At 45.0% G+C, this 17,100-nt stretch overlaps 1 protein-coding gene across 1 annotated transcript; it reads right to left on the bottom strand.

Annotated features, from left to right (window-relative positions):
- Positions 1 to 5,933: 5,933 nt before the first annotated feature.
- LOC119323533 (actin-related protein 3-like) lies at positions 5,934 to 14,110 on the bottom strand. The gene is made up of 10 exons (XM_037597219.1): positions 13,646 to 14,110; positions 13,317 to 13,551; positions 12,985 to 13,209; positions 9,872 to 10,018; positions 9,141 to 9,233; positions 8,596 to 8,715; positions 7,995 to 8,105; positions 7,803 to 7,928; positions 7,599 to 7,697; positions 5,934 to 6,452 (listed from the first exon to the last, which is right to left on the bottom strand). Exons 1-10 carry the CDS (start codon positions 13,690 to 13,692, stop codon positions 6,372 to 6,374), a joined length of 1,284 nt encoding a protein of 427 aa, XP_037453116.1. The 5' UTR covers positions 13,693 to 14,110; the 3' UTR covers positions 5,934 to 6,371.
- Between the last annotated feature and the right edge of the window lie 2,990 nt (positions 14,111 to 17,100).

Genomic DNA, 17,100 nt, shown 5'->3' with positions numbered 1-17,100 from the left:
TGGGACGATGATCTGGTGAGGGACATCTTCGTCCCGCAAGATGCAAGCATGATCCTTGCGACCCCGATGAGGAACGGCATGCAAGACTTCATTGCATGGCATTTCGATGAGAAGGGCGTGCACTCAGTGAAGCAGGCATACAAACTACATGTTAAAATGCATGAGATCATGGCGGATCAGGAGGCCGGCGGGAGCGGAGATGCGCATGGGTCGCTGGATGTATGGGAAAGCACGTACTGGAGCCGTATTTTGAAGATGCCTTGCCAAAGCAAAATCCAAATGTTCACATGGCGACTAGCACATAACTCGCTTGCTCTGCGCACAAACCTAGCAGGGAGGGGGATGGTGATCGAGGATACTAGCTGTCCGCTATGCTCCAGGAATGCCGAGGATGGTGGGCACCTGTTTATAAGATGCAAAGAAGTGAAAATGGTGTGGCGTGCAATGGGCATGGAAGCAGTGAGAAGAGACCTGGAGAGATATAATGTAGTGGGTGATGTCATGGATCACCTATGGACGCTCAAAATGGAGGACAGAGTGCAGATCATGTACTTTTGGTAGGAATGGTGGAATGAGCGAAACAGGGTCAGGACGAAAGAGAAGAGAATGCAGACTGAGGAACTCGTGCACCGGGTCAAGCTTGCTACCATGGAATATTGGGAGGTAGTGGGGAAGCACAAACAGCAAAGCCCTAAAGATCAGACCAGGTGGCGGGCTCCAGATGACGGGATCCTCAAGTTCAACATTGACGGAGCACACATGCCGGGGAGCGCCCAGTCTGCATGGGGGGTCATCGCCCGCGACCATACCGGGGATGTTGCTGCTTGCATGGCTGGGAAGAGTGAGCATGTCCATGATGCTTTCACAGCTGAGTTACAAGCGGCAGCGGCGGCTCTGGAGCTAGCCACACACCTTGGAGCGATCAGGATCTGCATAGAAACGGACTCTCTCACGGCGTACGCATCGGTCCTGGAGGACCTGAAGGTCCAAATGAAGCTCTGGTTCTCACGATATGAGGTATTGCATGTAGAAGAGAGGCCAATTGCGCGGCTCATGAACTAGCAAAGCTTGGATATGATTGTAATGAAAATGAACCCACTGTGTGGGAGGCTACTGTCCCGCCTTCTGTGGCGGCCTCTGTACTAGGCGATTTGCCTAACCTGGTTGAGTAATAAAGCTATTGCTTTGACCCTAAAAAAAAGCCCAGCCAAGGTTTCTGGAGGGCAACCTATTCGGTGCATTGCCTTGTCGTCTTGGTGTTGGCTAAGGGCATCTCCAACGCCGACCTTTAAACCACGCACATGCATCCGGACCGCGGGGTCCGGACCCCAGAAGCCATCCAACGCGGGCCTGTATCGGTCCACCGAGCGGTTCGGACCATGTTTTTCCTGCAGACTAGAACCAAACGGGGGGCGGGGGGGAGGGGGAGGCTTTGCGGGAGTCCGGACACAAGATACGTCAGACTCATACACCCATGGTCCACCCAAAAAAGAAGGCAAAGCCCGCCCTTTTGTAGCGTCCCACACTGTTTCCACGCCAAAATCCTCCACTCTCTCCTTCCATCCGGCCACTCTCCATCCAATTCCCGCCCTTTTTTCTCCTACTTTCTTCTTCGCTGCCTCCATCGATGCATGAAACCAGACGAGGACCTGCTGGAGATGGAGGTGCAGGAGGATTTGACCGTCACCCTTGCCCAGAAGATCAACTCGGCGACAAGGCAAAATTGAAGGAAATATGCCCTAGAGGCAATAATAAAGTTATTATTTATTTCCTTATAATCATGATAAATGTTTATTATTCATGCTAGAATTGTATTTACCGGAAACATAATACATGTGTGAATACATAGACAAACAAAGTGTCACTAGTATGCCTCTACTTGACTAGCTCGTTAATCAAAGATGGTTATGTTTCCTAACCATGAACAATGAGTTGTTATTTGATTAACGAGGTCACATCATTAGTAGAATGATCTGATTGACATGACCCATTCCATTAGCTTAGCACCCGATCGTTCAGTATGTTGCTATTGCTTTCTTCATGACTTATACATGTTCCTATGACTATGAGATTATGCAACTCCCGTTTACCGGAGGAACACTTTGGGTACTACCAAACGTCACAACGTAACTGGGTGATTATAAAGGAGTACTACAGGTGTCTCCAATGGTCGATGTTGGGTTGGCGTATTTCGAGATTAGGATTTGTCACTCCGATTGTCGGAGAGGTATCTCTGGGCCCTCTCGGTAATACACATCACATAAGCCTTGCAAGCATTACAACTAATATGTTAGTTGTGAGATGATGTATTACGGAACGAGTAAAGAGACTTGCCGGTAACGAGATTGAACTAGGTATTGGATACCGACGATCGGATCTCGGGCAAGTAACATACCGATGACAAAGGGAACAACGTATGTTGTTATGCGGTCTGACCGATAAAGATCTTCGTAGAATATGTAGGAGCCAATATGGGCATCCAGGTCCCGCTATTGGTTATTGACCGGAGACGTGTCTCGGTCATGTCTACATTGTTCTCGAACCCGTAGGGTCCGCACGCTTAAGGTTACGATGACAGTTATATTATGAGTTTATGCATTTTGATGTACCGAAGGTTGTTCGGAGTCCCGGATGTGATCACGGACATGACGAGGAGTCTCGAAATGGTCGAGACGTAAAGATTGATATATTGGAAGCCTATATTTGGATATCGGAAGTGTTCCGGGTGAAATCGGGATTTTACCGGAATACCGAGAGGGTTACCGGAACCCCCCGGGAGCTATTTGGGCCATAGTGGGCCTTAGTAGAAAAGAGAAGGGGCTGCCCTAGATGGGCTGCGCGCCCCCCCCCCCCTTCCCCTAGTCCTATTAGGACTAGGAGAGGTGGCCGGCCCCCTCCTCCTCTTTTCCCCTCCGAGGAATCCTAGTTGGACTAGGATTGGAGGGGGAATCCTACTCCCAGTGGGAGTAGGACTCTCCTGCGCCTCCCCCCCTTTGGCCGGCCAGCCTCCCCTCCTCTCTTCCTTTATATACGGAGGCAGGGGCACCTCTAAACACACAAGTTGACACAAGTTGATCCACGTGATCTATTCCTTAGCCGTGTGCGGTGCCCCCTGCCACCATATTCCTCGATAATACTGTAGCGGAGTTTAGGCGAAGCCCTGCTGCTGTAGTTCATCAAGATCGTCACCACGCCGTCGTGCTGACGGAACTCTTCCCCGACACTTTGCTGGATCGGAGTCCGGGGATCGTCATCGAGCTGAACGTGTGCTCGAACTCGGAGGTGCCGTAGTTTCGGTACTTGATCGGTTGGATCGTGAAGACGTACGACTACTTCCTCTACGTCGTGTCATCGCTTCCGCAGTCGGTCTGCGTAGGGTACGTAGACAATACTCTCCCCCTCGTTGCTATGCATCACATGATCTTGCGTGTGCGTAGGAAATTTTTTGAAATTACTACGAAACCCAACAAAAATCGCCCGTCAAAGTGAGGGCCGCAGAGGAGGAAACGCTCAGGAAGCGGAAGGCCGACAGAGGGCGTGCTGATGGCGTCTGTGGTGGTGGACGTGCTAGTTGCGGATGCGGTGGAGGTCGCGGACGTGGTCGCGGAGCCTAGATGGTGTCGCCGACCGTCTAGACGCCACCATGGCTAGAGCATTACAAGACTCTATACTACTATGCCGCCAAACAACTCAGTAGGTTGTCTACGGCAACCGCCGCCAGGTAATTAAGTGCCTTACATCATCGATGTAAATGCGGCGCCGCTGCTCTTCTCGGAGTCTTCTTCGCCACGGCTCGTCCCGGCACGGACGGCCGAGCGGGGAGCACATGGGTTCATGCACGCTATTCAATCCTATGCATAAAGCGAGGCGGGGTGGGAGAGAAGGCCTACGGAAACACGGAAAGTGAGATGCTCGACATCATCCATGATGGAGGCGGGGGGAGGAGGTTATGAGGACGGACAAGTGGAAGACTCGGATCCCACCTAGTACGGAAACTACACCCACATGCAGCAGAGCTACACCCAGACCGGCATGGGCACACAGCAGCAGGATTGGGCCGCCAGACAGGCGGAGGAGGAGGAGGTGGAGGAGGATGAGGATGGCAAGGACGATGATCCGGATGATTTTGGCGGTGATCCGAAGAAGAAGGGTAGAGGAGAAAGCTTCAACATGCGGAAGGACGAGTTGTTGCACAATGCATGGTTGGCTACTAGCCTCGGTTCGATCCATGGCACGGAGCAAAAGGGCTCAACTTTTTGGGCTAATATTCACACGTGGTTCCATGAACACAAGCATTTTGCGCGCTACTCCGATGCGATCATCCGCAACCGTGAACCAAAGTCCCTTAATCATCGATGGTAGAGGCCGTGATGAAGCATTCGGCCACTTGGTGCATCTCATCGCACAGTGGCCTAGTGGTGCCCAAATGACCGAGCAAGTAAGTTCATTTGACCGGATATGCATAGATTTGTAGCCGGATATGCATAGTTTTGTTGATCATTGGCTGGATATGCATAGTTTTCTTGACCATTGGCGGGATATGCATAGTTTTGCTGATCATTTGCCGAATATGCACAGTTTTATAGCCGAATATGCATAGTTTTGTAGGCGGATATGCACAATTTTGTAGCAGGCAACCGAAGTGGAACCTATTCATAGCCAGGACCGCCGCCCAAGTCACCGAGGAAGAAAGAAGAGTCAAAATATTCAGAAGCGAGGTCGAAAAATGAAGAAGGGATAGACTTGCTAAATGAATACGAGCTGTGGCTAATACCCGAGGCATAAAAGACGCATTTTCTACGGGATCCCGAAACCACCAGCCACCCCGACCTAATTCATGATGAGCCCACCCAACTTCCTGGCGAACCAGTGACCCAAACGACCCAACAAAAGAACCACCCAAGAAGGTTAGAAGAGGGTTTCGGGGAAAGAAGTGGGAGGAGGAGAGGGCAAAGCGAGAAGGTGTGGCGGTCAAGATGATGGAGAGGTTCGATGACATCTTGTCGAAGGAGGAGGAAGGCATACGTCAAGTGCTCGGACATTAAGAAGGAAAAAAAAGGCGAAGAGGTTCAAACTGTTGATGGAGGCGACCAAGAAGAAGCTAGCGCTCGAAGAGAAGAGGGCCTTGATCGAAGAGAAGAAGGCCATGCTCGGGGAGAAGAAGATGATACTCGAAGAAAAGAAGGTGAAGATCGCAGCCAATGCGGAGGACGCCGAGGTGTTGTCCTTGAAGGCAGAAAGATGAGTTGGAGGCGGCGGGCGAGGAGGATGAGACGACGGAGAAGGAGGCAGAGGAGGAGGTTGCATACGCGGCGGCGATGGCACCTTGAGGGTGGAAGAGGTTCGGATTGCCGATCTGACAGGGCAGAAAATCTCAATTTTTGGCACAAACTGCCGGACTGTATTTTTTTGTGATCGAGCATGTAAAAACTTAAGCATACTTGCATCTTTTTTGTTATGATCAAGCTTGTGATCCGGCGATCTATGGATCACATTTTATTTAAATTTTAAATTGCCCTTACTGACGGACATATACTCCCTTCGTTCATTTTTGTAAGACATTTTAGACATTTAAAACAACACCTAAAACAGTTTAATTTCAGCTGTCTAAAACTACTTAACAAAGTAACAGAGGGAGTACCATGATTTTAAATTGCCTTTCTTTACTGACATGTTTGTATGGCCGGTCAAAGTTTCCACGGACTGATCCCTTGTCCATAGATAAATGCGGGAGCAAATTTACGGGTCCGCGTCAACTGATTTGCATCCGCAATCGGCGACTCTAAACGGTGAAGTGCCCATCTGGGTGAGCGCACGCAGCTAATTAAGATCGATCGACGGGTGTACGCAGACTGGCTATGTTGTTGCCAGGGAGAATCATCATGATTAGCATCTTTCTTTTATAGATAGAGTAGATAATAATAAATGCATCATGATCACGATGTCAACTTAAATCTTCCACTATCCAGAAAATCGGTGGCAACGACTTCACGGGAAAATACGAGGAGCCATACCAGCTCACCCACAAAAAAACTGTTCCGTTTACGGCCACACTGAGTGGTACTACAGATATACAACAGCTAAGCATGTGCCGCTCAGGTGCCGCCAGCGCCATCCGGTCACAAGTTCTCCTGTTTGCTGCACTAACCGGCCCCATTCTACATATGTAGTATACAGAAGATGAATTAACGAAATGTTTTTTGTTTATCTCTATGTGCACGCTGGTTGTGTACAAACAAACGCTACAGAGAGCTTGCCTCCGGTGTCAGTTTTACCATTTACCATGCTGCCAGCCTGCTACTGCTAGCTAGGCTCAGGCTGATTGCATGGAGATGCTATCTGTGATGCCTCCTAGTCTTCATACGAAAATTTCAATACATCCCTTTGAAAACAGGATTTGATCGGCAGATGCTTGCACCGTACTCTTCATACTCTGCTTTTGTGTGGCACGCCTGTTGGAGATAGAAATATGACAGTTAGCTTACATCACATACTGAACATGCAAGTCAAATCAAATCACAGTAAAGATGCTTCACTATAATACTTAGGCTTTGGAGTCCATTTTCAAAACTACTTGCTCCAACCTATAACCCTTAGACAGGTTACAACTTTTGATGCATAGCTCAGATCATTGGTCGAGATTAAAATTTGCCCCTTTTAATTGCAAGGGTAGTATAATCTATTTAATTGTGGCCAGCCCTCTCAAAAGCCAATTGCCAGTGGTTCTCTTGCTGCCAGTGCATACATGCTGGCCACATCAAGTAGACACCGGTGGGTGCACGCAGAACGATACGTAATTCATGTGTTTAGGCACGATTTGGGGCTGCTACAGGTTGCAGATTTGGTTTGGATTTACTGGGGAGTTCATGTATGTGTTTGATGTGCACAGATTTTCCTTAATTCCGTTCCAGATGGGGCATGGCACAATATCATGGATCAGGTTCACAGTGCCTCCAGGAGTTGTCACTTCCTCAAACAACGCTATCCTGCGAAACTGACGGAGGAAGTATTTTCGGAGGACGTAGATGGAGACAGGTGTTTGCTGTTGGACACTGGAGTTTCTACTATGGACCTAGCTCCCAATGCAATTGAGCTGATTTTCTATCAACGATTGAAGAGAAGCTTGTCCAACATCGTCTGAGATGGTTTGGGCATATTCAGAACAGGCCTCCAGAAGCTCCAGTGCATAGCGGACGGCTAAGGCGTGCTAAAAATGTCGAGAGGGGTCGGGGTAGACCGAACTTGACATGGGAGGAGTCCGTAAAGAGAGATCTGAAGGACTGGAGGTTTGGAGTATCACCAAAGAACTAGCCATGGACAGGGGTGCGTGGAAGCTAGCTATTCATGTACCAGAACCATGAGTTGGTTGCGCAATCTTATGGGTTTCAGCTCTAGCCTACCCAAACTTGTTTGGGACTAAAGACTTTGTTGTTGTGTTGTTGTTGTAGTTCTATCTAATCGCGTAATCACTTCGGCGCGAAAGTACCATTTTGAAGTGATCTTTTTCTTACAGGGACTGAAGCAAAACTCTAACCACACTAACAAATTTCAGGTGATATGAGTTTTCTTACTGCTGTACGGAGACAAAGTTTGAATACCTCGTAGAATTCTGCTGTAGAAGCAAGCACCGATCCGCCAAACCAAACCGCATATCTTTGAATTGGATGGCTAACCACGTTTACTTCCACGGGTTGAGCCTGAAACCAATAAATTTAGCTGAATTTTCAAGTTCCGAACCTACAAGAAAGCCATTGCTTTCTGCTGCCAGAAAGAGGAAAAGAGCAAACAAGGAAAGTTTATACCTTCGCATCTCCACCAAGTCGAGTATTAGATGCACGGACCCGTACATCCACAATCTTTTTCAGGTCCCGCTGTAATCTTCTGTGGAAATCCTTGAACATAGTTGAACCCCCAGACAAGACAATATTCTGTGACATTGAAAGCACACTCAAAATACTGTAATGTCAGAGAAAACAAGGTTTTGATGTACAAACCTTATAAAGAGCCCTTCTTGTGTCAATTGGGGATGATTGGATGCACTTGTCTATAACATCTTGCAAAGGAGTGGTGAAGTCATTGTTGTAAATCTCGGGGTGGAAGAATATCTACAGATATTATGCAGCACTCTGAGAAGATTGAACTAAAACGAGCTTTGAAATTGAAACAAATCACAAAGAAGTTTCAAGATCCTCCTGAATATACAGATATTAAAATTGATCTAAAACAAGCATTGAAATTGAAACATGTCACAAATAAGTTTCAAAATCCTCCCAAATATATTGTCTGCAACAGTTACATTGAAACTAGAAAGGGCTTCAAATCAAATAAAACTGCATTTTTCAATCCATGATGTCAAGTTTACCATTTTACTATTGTTATAAGTGTAAAATACCCTGAACTTTGCCTCATGTTCACTAATGGTGCTAAAACTTTCAAGCGATCCAAAACAAACCCTGAACTTATGAAACAGGCTCCTTTACTTCAAAGTGGTTTTTGCTGAAGAGGCGTCCATGTGACGCCAGTTTTATAGATATGGTAAAAGACAAGCCTAAATAAGACATGAGACCACAGAAGTAACTACACCAGTGTACTAACCTCAGGGCCCAGGAAGCGCTCGTATCCAATGTCACAGGTGTACGGAGCACCCGTTTTTGGTTTGATGCCAGTCAAGCGTTTTATGTACTTTGAGGGCTCCCTGTCATGCTTATTAAATTCCTGAAACAAACACGAAAAAAAACACGAAGATGTAATATCTAATATGATTATTGTTCTCTTTGGATTGCTTCTTCCCAAAAATGATTTAGAGCAGACTAGAAAAAAAGATAATAACAATTTAAGAATCAACAGTGGCAGAAAATGTTAAAGAGGAAAAATATTCAACAAAACATCTTAAGAGCAGGAGTGTACACAGTTAAGTCTGTGCCAGCAAGGTGTTAATATGCCAATACATAAGCTTGAGTGCTATCTGCTGTACTAGCACAGGTTGCTAACTGTGTTGCTTACAAAACCTTCAGCTGAGAACAAAAGGGGAAACTTCTTTTCTACAAAGACCTAAAAATTTCTGGAAAATGGAATAACAGATAGTCTATCGATGTTCAACAACTACAAGCAGCATAATAAACGCCTAATGTACTTAATACCTTCACAATGTCCGAACATGTATAGCAGTACATTTCCTTCGCCCTCCTTGCTACATCAAAAGATTCTTCGGGTGGAATGTGTTCACCTCTTTCCTGCATTCAAGAATTGGAAGTTCGATAACTTAGTACAGTGTGGTCATTCAGTATATTACTCCCTCCGTTCCTAAATACAAGTCTTATAAGAGAATTTAATATGGACTACATATGAATGTATATAGACATAGTTTAGAGTGCAGATTCACTCATTTTGCTCCGTATGTAGTCCATATTGAAATCTCTAAAAAGACTTATATTTAGAAACGGAGGGAGTACTCTATATGACTATTTGAAGCTAAATATGAAAATTATGTATGTCCTTCCTATAGGTGATCTGGTTTCCTTAGTCCAAGATGAGGATAAACATGAGTTTCAGTCTGTCTTGGATAAATGCCACTCGAATTCTGGCGATTTAGAGAAACGCAATTTCCAAACTTTGAAAAATGCCACTGCAAATTTTGCAAACTTTGAAAAACGCCACTGCAGACTTTGAAAAATGCCACTGGAAATGGCATTTTTCAAAGTTTGGAAATTGCGGTGGCGTTTCTCGGAATTGCCAGAATTCAAGTGGCATTTATCAAATTAACCTTTTTTCAATGCGCATGACTGAGAACATTAATCAGAACTATTTTATCACTTCCTGCTGATGATAATAAAATAAAAGGTTAAGTACTATCTTCTGACTGTGGAACTACCTTCATAAGTTGCTGAATAAACTGGGTAACATCCTTGCCTGTAAGTGGGATAGAACTGATACTGTTCCCAATGACATACCCATCAGCAACAGGAACAATGTGGGTAGCTCCGTCACCCACATCAACCACAACACCTGTCATTTCACACTGAAAGCACAGCATGAAGTTCCACAATAAATATCCAATCTGATGATAGCTTAACAGGGGAAGTAAGAAATCAATAGTAAAGATTCAAGAATGTAGCACAAACTGCCAAAGTGGATGAAGCAACAAAATATGCAAATATTCTGTGAATCAGGAATGCATGATTGTTAGATTATACCACACTGGATGGAAGGGAGAGGGAGAGGATTTGCAAACATCTAGTAAGCTAATGTCAGTGTTTAACATTTCAAGTCAATGTTGGCAAGCTCAACAACCAAATTGTGTTGGATTCTAGTGCACTCAACATGCCAGACCCAAGGAAAGTAGGGTAGTAGAAATGGTAGCAAGCACTGTCATTTCAGCAAAAGCATATGCACTGGACCAGGTTTTTACAGACATATAATATGGATGCAGGTTTAGTTGGGGATAGGTGTATTCTCTACCTTACCAAAAGTTCGAGAATCTGAAAGCAAAACGGATAACATATGTTGACAGAAAATATGATGAAAACAAAGCTGATGAAGGACTGCTGTTGTGACTGTTATTACTTACTATAAAGCAAAGACTCCCAATATTTCTCGATCCTAAATCCAAATCGAGGTGCATGACTAGCAGAACACTAACAAATTGTCTTTAATGCCTTAAGTAATCCCCATCCAACTAGATCAGTCCATTCGATCCTCTTCTGTTTCCAACTCGAACTTAATTGCTCAAGTAGCAGCTAGCCTAGCAGTCAACTCCACAGATGGACATCTTCTACCGCAAGGAGTAGTGCAGAACCAGGAGGTCATCGATGAGCCAATCTGCCGGGTTCTCAACATCTATTAATGACGGTACAGTGAACATCAATAACATCTTACTCCGAAGGAAACCCACCGACTTAACTTGGTGTAATAAGACAAAGGAGCGGCAGTTAGGCTATCGAGCACCATGGTACTCGGTATTTTTTTTTTAAATCTAAAAAGATGTTTGTAAGTCTAAAAAATTTACATATAGATGTTTTCAACATATCTGTAAAATTGTATGTTCATTTATAGGGTACACAGAATAATGTGTCTCCAAAAACAGCAAAAGTTAACTTCATTTTGATCAACATATTTATCTTATTTATGACACCACAGATGGAAGATACATTGATGAACATATGTACACAAATACTGCATATCTATAATAACATGCAGAATGTGCGTGAAAAGAATGAAGGATACCATATCTGGCTGCGTAGCAGACCTCTAATTTGGTCGATTTTCACTTTGTATGTATCGACTTCTTAAATTAGTGTGGTGAAATTTTCTTACGGAATTCTCACTTGGTTTTCATAAATATATTTCCTTCACGCGTTTATAATATACACCAACAGAAAAGCATCCAAGAATTACGAGTCAAGGAGTCGAGCCGAGGTTGAGACTCATAGACTAATCGATCGTGACTAGTCTACACTACTGCTGGACTAGTCGACATGGTATTGCAGTACTCAGCTTACAGTACTCGACTAATAATACCTAGGATGTAGTATATCCTATATATTACAGTACAATATACAATAAAAATTGAGTTGATCCATAGGAGGATCACAGCAGCATAGGAGAACAGCAAGGGAGGAGCACAAGCAGAGGGGTGGATCCAGGGGAGGAGCAGAATCAGCGGAGGGAGAGCGTCACAATGCTCCTGGGCACCGCTGGCGGGGGTGGTGGGTGGCAGCGGCGGGTCAATGGGCGGTGGCCTAGTCCCAGGTGAGGCGGCTCGTTGTGGAGCAAGCCTGGAAAGCTAGGATTGCAACCCCTCCTAGATGCACATTTAGAAATTATGTGCAAAATAAGCAGATATGCACACTTTTGTGCAACACCAGGCTTAGCGTGCAAGGTGGCTGACTAAGAAATAATGATTTTTTAGACCACCAAAAAATAGAAAATCCATGCAAAAATACAAACTCTTGTTTATTGCACATGCAGGGTGTTTAATCACCTCATAATTCAAGTTTGTAACAGTGGGTGCTCCCGATTTTTTTATATTGGTTGTATGCTACTTCCTATTTCTCCGTCTCTTTCTTAGTAGAGAAAACATGTGCTCTATCTCATGTGGCAATACCTTGTTGAATTTGTTAAAATTCCTTTTTGATATCTAAGAGATCTTTTTGAAACATTTCCTAAATTTCTAAAGGGGAAGGCTGCACGCTAGCGTTGATTCATGTGGCCTCTACGGTTCTCTGCAGCAGTAGCCCATGGCCACAGAAGATTCGGATCATGTGAGAATTGCTTAAATCGTTTCTCGACTGCCATCTGACGCAATGCAGGAGGAGGATAGTGTACCGATCAGACCCACCGAAACCCCTGGGGCATGGACAATGAGATTACCAGATTCAGTGGTATTAACACTGCCATGTTGTCACAGATTTAAGTCCTTCCAGTGCGAGCCGTCCAATCGGGAAGATCCAATGGCTCACATGCCCCACACTAGTGAGTTTAACACTACATTTTGTAATTTTGTAATTGTGGACCTTGTGGCAGCATATAACCTACAATTCCATCGAGGTACATATCCGGGTTTAAGTATCTATTTGTAACTTCGAACAAGGGATGAGCAGATGATAATTAGTTTTCAGATGCTCAATGCTAAACTATAGCAGCCAAAATCTGGGACCAGTGACACTGGAAGCACCACTTAATAGCATTTGCCATGCAGTTACTCGTAACAAATCTAATATGAAAGGAAGTCTTAGTGGTAGTCAGTCTTCCCCAGGACACGATACATGGTGAATGTCCAACACAAGAGATCACATAGCATAACCTAGAGTATTCTACATTGACAGAACAGAACAAACAAGGTAATTGAAAAGGGAACCACTATAAATCTTGCTCGTCGTAAATGTGCAATACAGCAGTAAAACTATACTGAAATGGCCAGTTTCAGAGTTCAGACTCAGAAAATCCAAAGCTCAATGACCACAAGAGAAAACTCTGACGACTAACCTTGGTTGTTGTGTATCCTGCGGCTAGGGCAAGGACGGGTTGAACCGCTATGTAGAGACCAGGCACATTGAACGTCTCAAACATGATCTCCCCAGTGTACTCCCGGGTTTCTGGAGGAGTCAGTGGGCTCTCGGTCAGCAGGAAATAGTGATCTTCTGGGTCACACCTGAGGTAGTTGAAAATGCATTGCTGCCAGAACTTCTCCATGGTGTCCCAGTTGTCAACCTGAGCAGTTAATTTTCAGCCCAAATTAAGGAAGATCACACATGAACACACGCACATGACGGTGCCAAAACATCAACATTCAGCAATGCAGTTTAGTCGGTACCCACCTGGCCGTTGCGAATGGGGTAGCTCAAGCTGTATGTGCTGCTGGAACGGGACCGGGCTAAAGCCTCCTCCCCTATTAAGAAGTCGAGATCGGCCATGACGCCCGCGCTGTGCTGCGCCAGCCAGTTCCCTTTGGCGGTGGCCCTCGTCTGGTCGGAGAAGGACTCGTTGACGGCGACGGCGGTGGGGGTGATGAAGCAGGGCTCCACGTTCCCGGCGAATCCCATCTTGGTGTAGCTGCCAGCCAGGTTACTTGGATCAGCATCGTGCGTTCAACCCACGCGCATTTCCGCGCACAGATCTGGTGAGCGTGAAGGACAGAGATGCGTACCCGGTGCCGTTGTCGATGACGACGGCGGGGCGTGAGGTGGGGTCCATCGTGGTGCGGGGGCGGAGGCAGACGATGTCAGCGGCGGCACCACCAGGTTGCGACTGGCGAGAGGAAAGTCGGCGGCGGGAGGAAACGGTAGCGGGCGGCGGCCACCGTCGCAGCGGCGGGCATCCCACCACCGACCGGCACTAGCGGTAGTAACCACCACGGAGGGGCCCGAGCTTGGGCTGGTTGGTGCGGGGTCGAGAGCGCGAGACAGGGAGGGGAGTAGAAGCTTGGAGAAGAAGGGAGATAATCGAGGAATCGTGGTACCTGGAGCGAGATTAGCTTGCGCTTGTGCTTGGCTTTGGGTTTGGGTTTGCTTTGCCTGGGTTTGTCGGGGTGGAGAGCGAGCGTGTTGCTGATGCTGCCGGTGTCCTCCACTGTTGTTCTTTCTCGGGTTGGTGCGGTGACGGTGTGGCGTGGCGTGGAGTGGGGGCGTGCAGGATGATTGCGACGCCGCCACCGACGGACGGCCTCGTGCCTTTCCTTCTCCTCAATCTTCGGTACTACTCACAGCGGAAAAAGTCTAAAATAAACCTTGAATTTGTAGATAAAAGCTAAATCAAACCCTGAACTTCTAATTTTTAAAATCAGCACACCGAACTTTTTGATCCCGGCCTATTTTAAACCTTGAGCGCATTCCCAAACAGGGATTGCTGATGTGACAGCTCAAACCCGGGATTTGGTTGCGACCTGACGTGACTGGGCCGGCCCACAATGCGCGAAGCATGGACCTACAGTGAATCGAACTTGCGACCTAGCGGGGAAATACTCGTATTGCTCGCCACTCCCACTGAAAGCTATTTATGTGATAGAGAAGAGCGACTCTGTTTAACATATAACAGCGTCTCGAGATTTGGAAACATCTCGGAAAATTTATGAAACATTTTCTTGAAAATTGTCAAAACAAAATTGAAATCCGAACATTTTCTTGAATTTTTGGAATTGCGATCTTTAAAAAAAACACAAACATATTTTGAAAACATGAACCCTTTTTAAATCACCAAAAAAATTGAAAGTGCAAGAATTTTTTGAAAAAACTGATTTTTTTAAAGCTGAACAAAATTTTAAATTGCGCACAAGTTTGAAACCTGAACAAATATTTGAAATTTGTTCCCATTTTTAGCAAAATAGAAAGTGCTCGCACTTTGATTTTTTTGAGGTTTTAAAATTTGTTCCCATTTTTATATAAAAATGTGTACGTTTCAAAACATTTTTTAATTTTCTTTTGAAACTTTTTCTTGAAAATTGTCAAAAAATTGGAATGAACTTTTTTTCAAACACAAAGAAATTTTGGAAATGATTATTTTTTAAACCTGAACATTTTTTAAAGTGTGAACACTTTTTGAAAAAAAGCATGTTGTGGTATGTGATTAAATAGTTTCGTGCTTCTCGTTTTCAACTAATTGATGTCGGTTAGGTTGGCTAGCGGGAGGGTTTTGAAGCACCAGCACCCAAGTTCGATTTCCTTGAGTCTCAGTTTTTGGGTTAAAATTTTTAAATCGCCTTTTACGAAAAAAGAAAAATACGCTTCGCCTGGTGGGCCGGCCCAGCCACGTCGGGCTGCAGCCCAGACCTGCCAACAATCCCATTGAAAACATGCTAAGGTTCAAAATAGACCGGGATCACAGAGTTCGGTGTGCTGATTTCAGGGATTAGAAGTTCGGGGTTTGATTTAGCTTTCGACTATAAGTTCAAGGTTTTTTTTAGACTTTTCCCACTCACAGCCACAGCAGTGGGCACGTACTCAAATTTCGGCGTTTAGCAGCTGACAGGTGGGCCTGGAGGACGTCTTTTACGCTGATAGGTGGGCCCCACGCGACAGTAGAGAATATTTTGGCCCTCTATGTCAGATGAGCAAAAACTCGACGAGGATTTGCCATTAAAACAACAAAAGATTTTTCTTATCTAAACGAAACTGCCCTGCTTATGATGATTTTTCATACAGATTTCGTGAAGGTAATAGCACCCAAGATTCTAGAACTTGCACAAAATGTGATGATTTGGTCGGAGCTTGCAAAACTCTACTCCAACCTCTTCGAACTTGCACAAGATGTGATGTTTTGGTCAAAGCCTATCACAGCGCGACAAGTGGCAGCCAAGTGGTCGGACTGGTCGTTGCCTGCACTTTTGCACAAAGGCCCCTGCCGTTCTATCTATTCAACCCGCACTACCACCTGAATTAAATCTGTCGCAATCCCTGTTCGGATCTGTTCGAGCCTTCCCTATTCCCCATCTCCTGTTCCCCATCTCCAGCTCCCAGCTCGTCACCGCCATCAAGCTTTCTATCGCAGTCCAGGTCGTCCCCATGGTCTCCTGGAACGATCTCTTGAGCTCCTCGTCGGACGGCAACTGTGTCACCAGTCAGGTTAGCCGCCTGCATCCCCATGGTGACGCAGCTAGGGTTAGGGTTCAGGCAGGAAAATGGGGGAATTTTACTGAAGATGTTGATTTGTGTTCTAGGCACCTGCCACCATTTTCTACTCAGAATGAAGAGGCCTTGCTACTGAATTTGCTTCTAGATGTGAGCACCTAACTATCTGTGAGAAGCTTATGGCCTTTGATTCAGTGGATAGTGGCAGAAGGTTCTTAGCTTGTGCACAGAAGGTTAGTAGCTAGCTATCTTATTTTGCATTGTTGTATATTGCTATGTGTAAGTGTGTTTCAAGTGTGGATGATTGTGCCAATGCTTTTTGGTGATCTTAAGGTTAGTAGCTAGCACACTGATTTTAGCAATTCACTGAATTTGTTCAGTGTTAAAAGGATTTTCCAGTTAACAGAAGTTTTTCACTTAATTCAATTTTGTCCACTATAAAAACTTAACTAAATTTGTTCAGTGTCTTAATTTACTTCAATTTTCAGTTAACTGAAGCTTTGCAATTTTTGCATTTAACTCGATTTTGTTCATTTTGAAAAGTTAACTGGATTTGTGTAGTGTGAATAGATAACTAAACTTTTGTAGTTGACTGAATTTGTTCAGTTCTGTTAACTGTTAACTACATTTCTAAACTTAACTAAATTTATTGTTGAAAGTTACCACCATTTGTGCAGTTAACTTAATTTTTGCATAGTTATATCTGAATTCTCTATTGTCTTCTGTTTAGGCTTAATTGTAAATTGTGTTTTTTGTCAATTCATAGGAAGCAACTAAATGCAACTATGTGGAGTGGGTTGACCCTGAGTGGCCTGCCACTTTGAAGATGAGCCTAGCTAGGATTTGGGACATGTATGATGATGAGAACAAGTTGAGGCTCAGGCAAAATGTAGTTAATGTTGAAGAAAAATTTAAGATCCTCGGAGAGAAGGAAAAGATGGAAAAAGAGTTGAGATTTTTTAAGGTTGATTTTGCTACAATGGTGGCTGACAAAGAGTAGGCATTGGCCCAACTAGAAAACACACAACTTCCTCTGACA

Source organism: Triticum dicoccoides, chromosome 6B, assembly GCF_002162155.2.
Source record: "Triticum dicoccoides isolate Atlit2015 ecotype Zavitan chromosome 6B, WEW_v2.0, whole genome shotgun sequence".
NCBI lineage: Eukaryota > Viridiplantae > Streptophyta > Magnoliopsida > Poales > Poaceae > Triticum > Triticum dicoccoides.
This window is presented reverse-complemented; position numbering and strand designations above follow the sequence as displayed.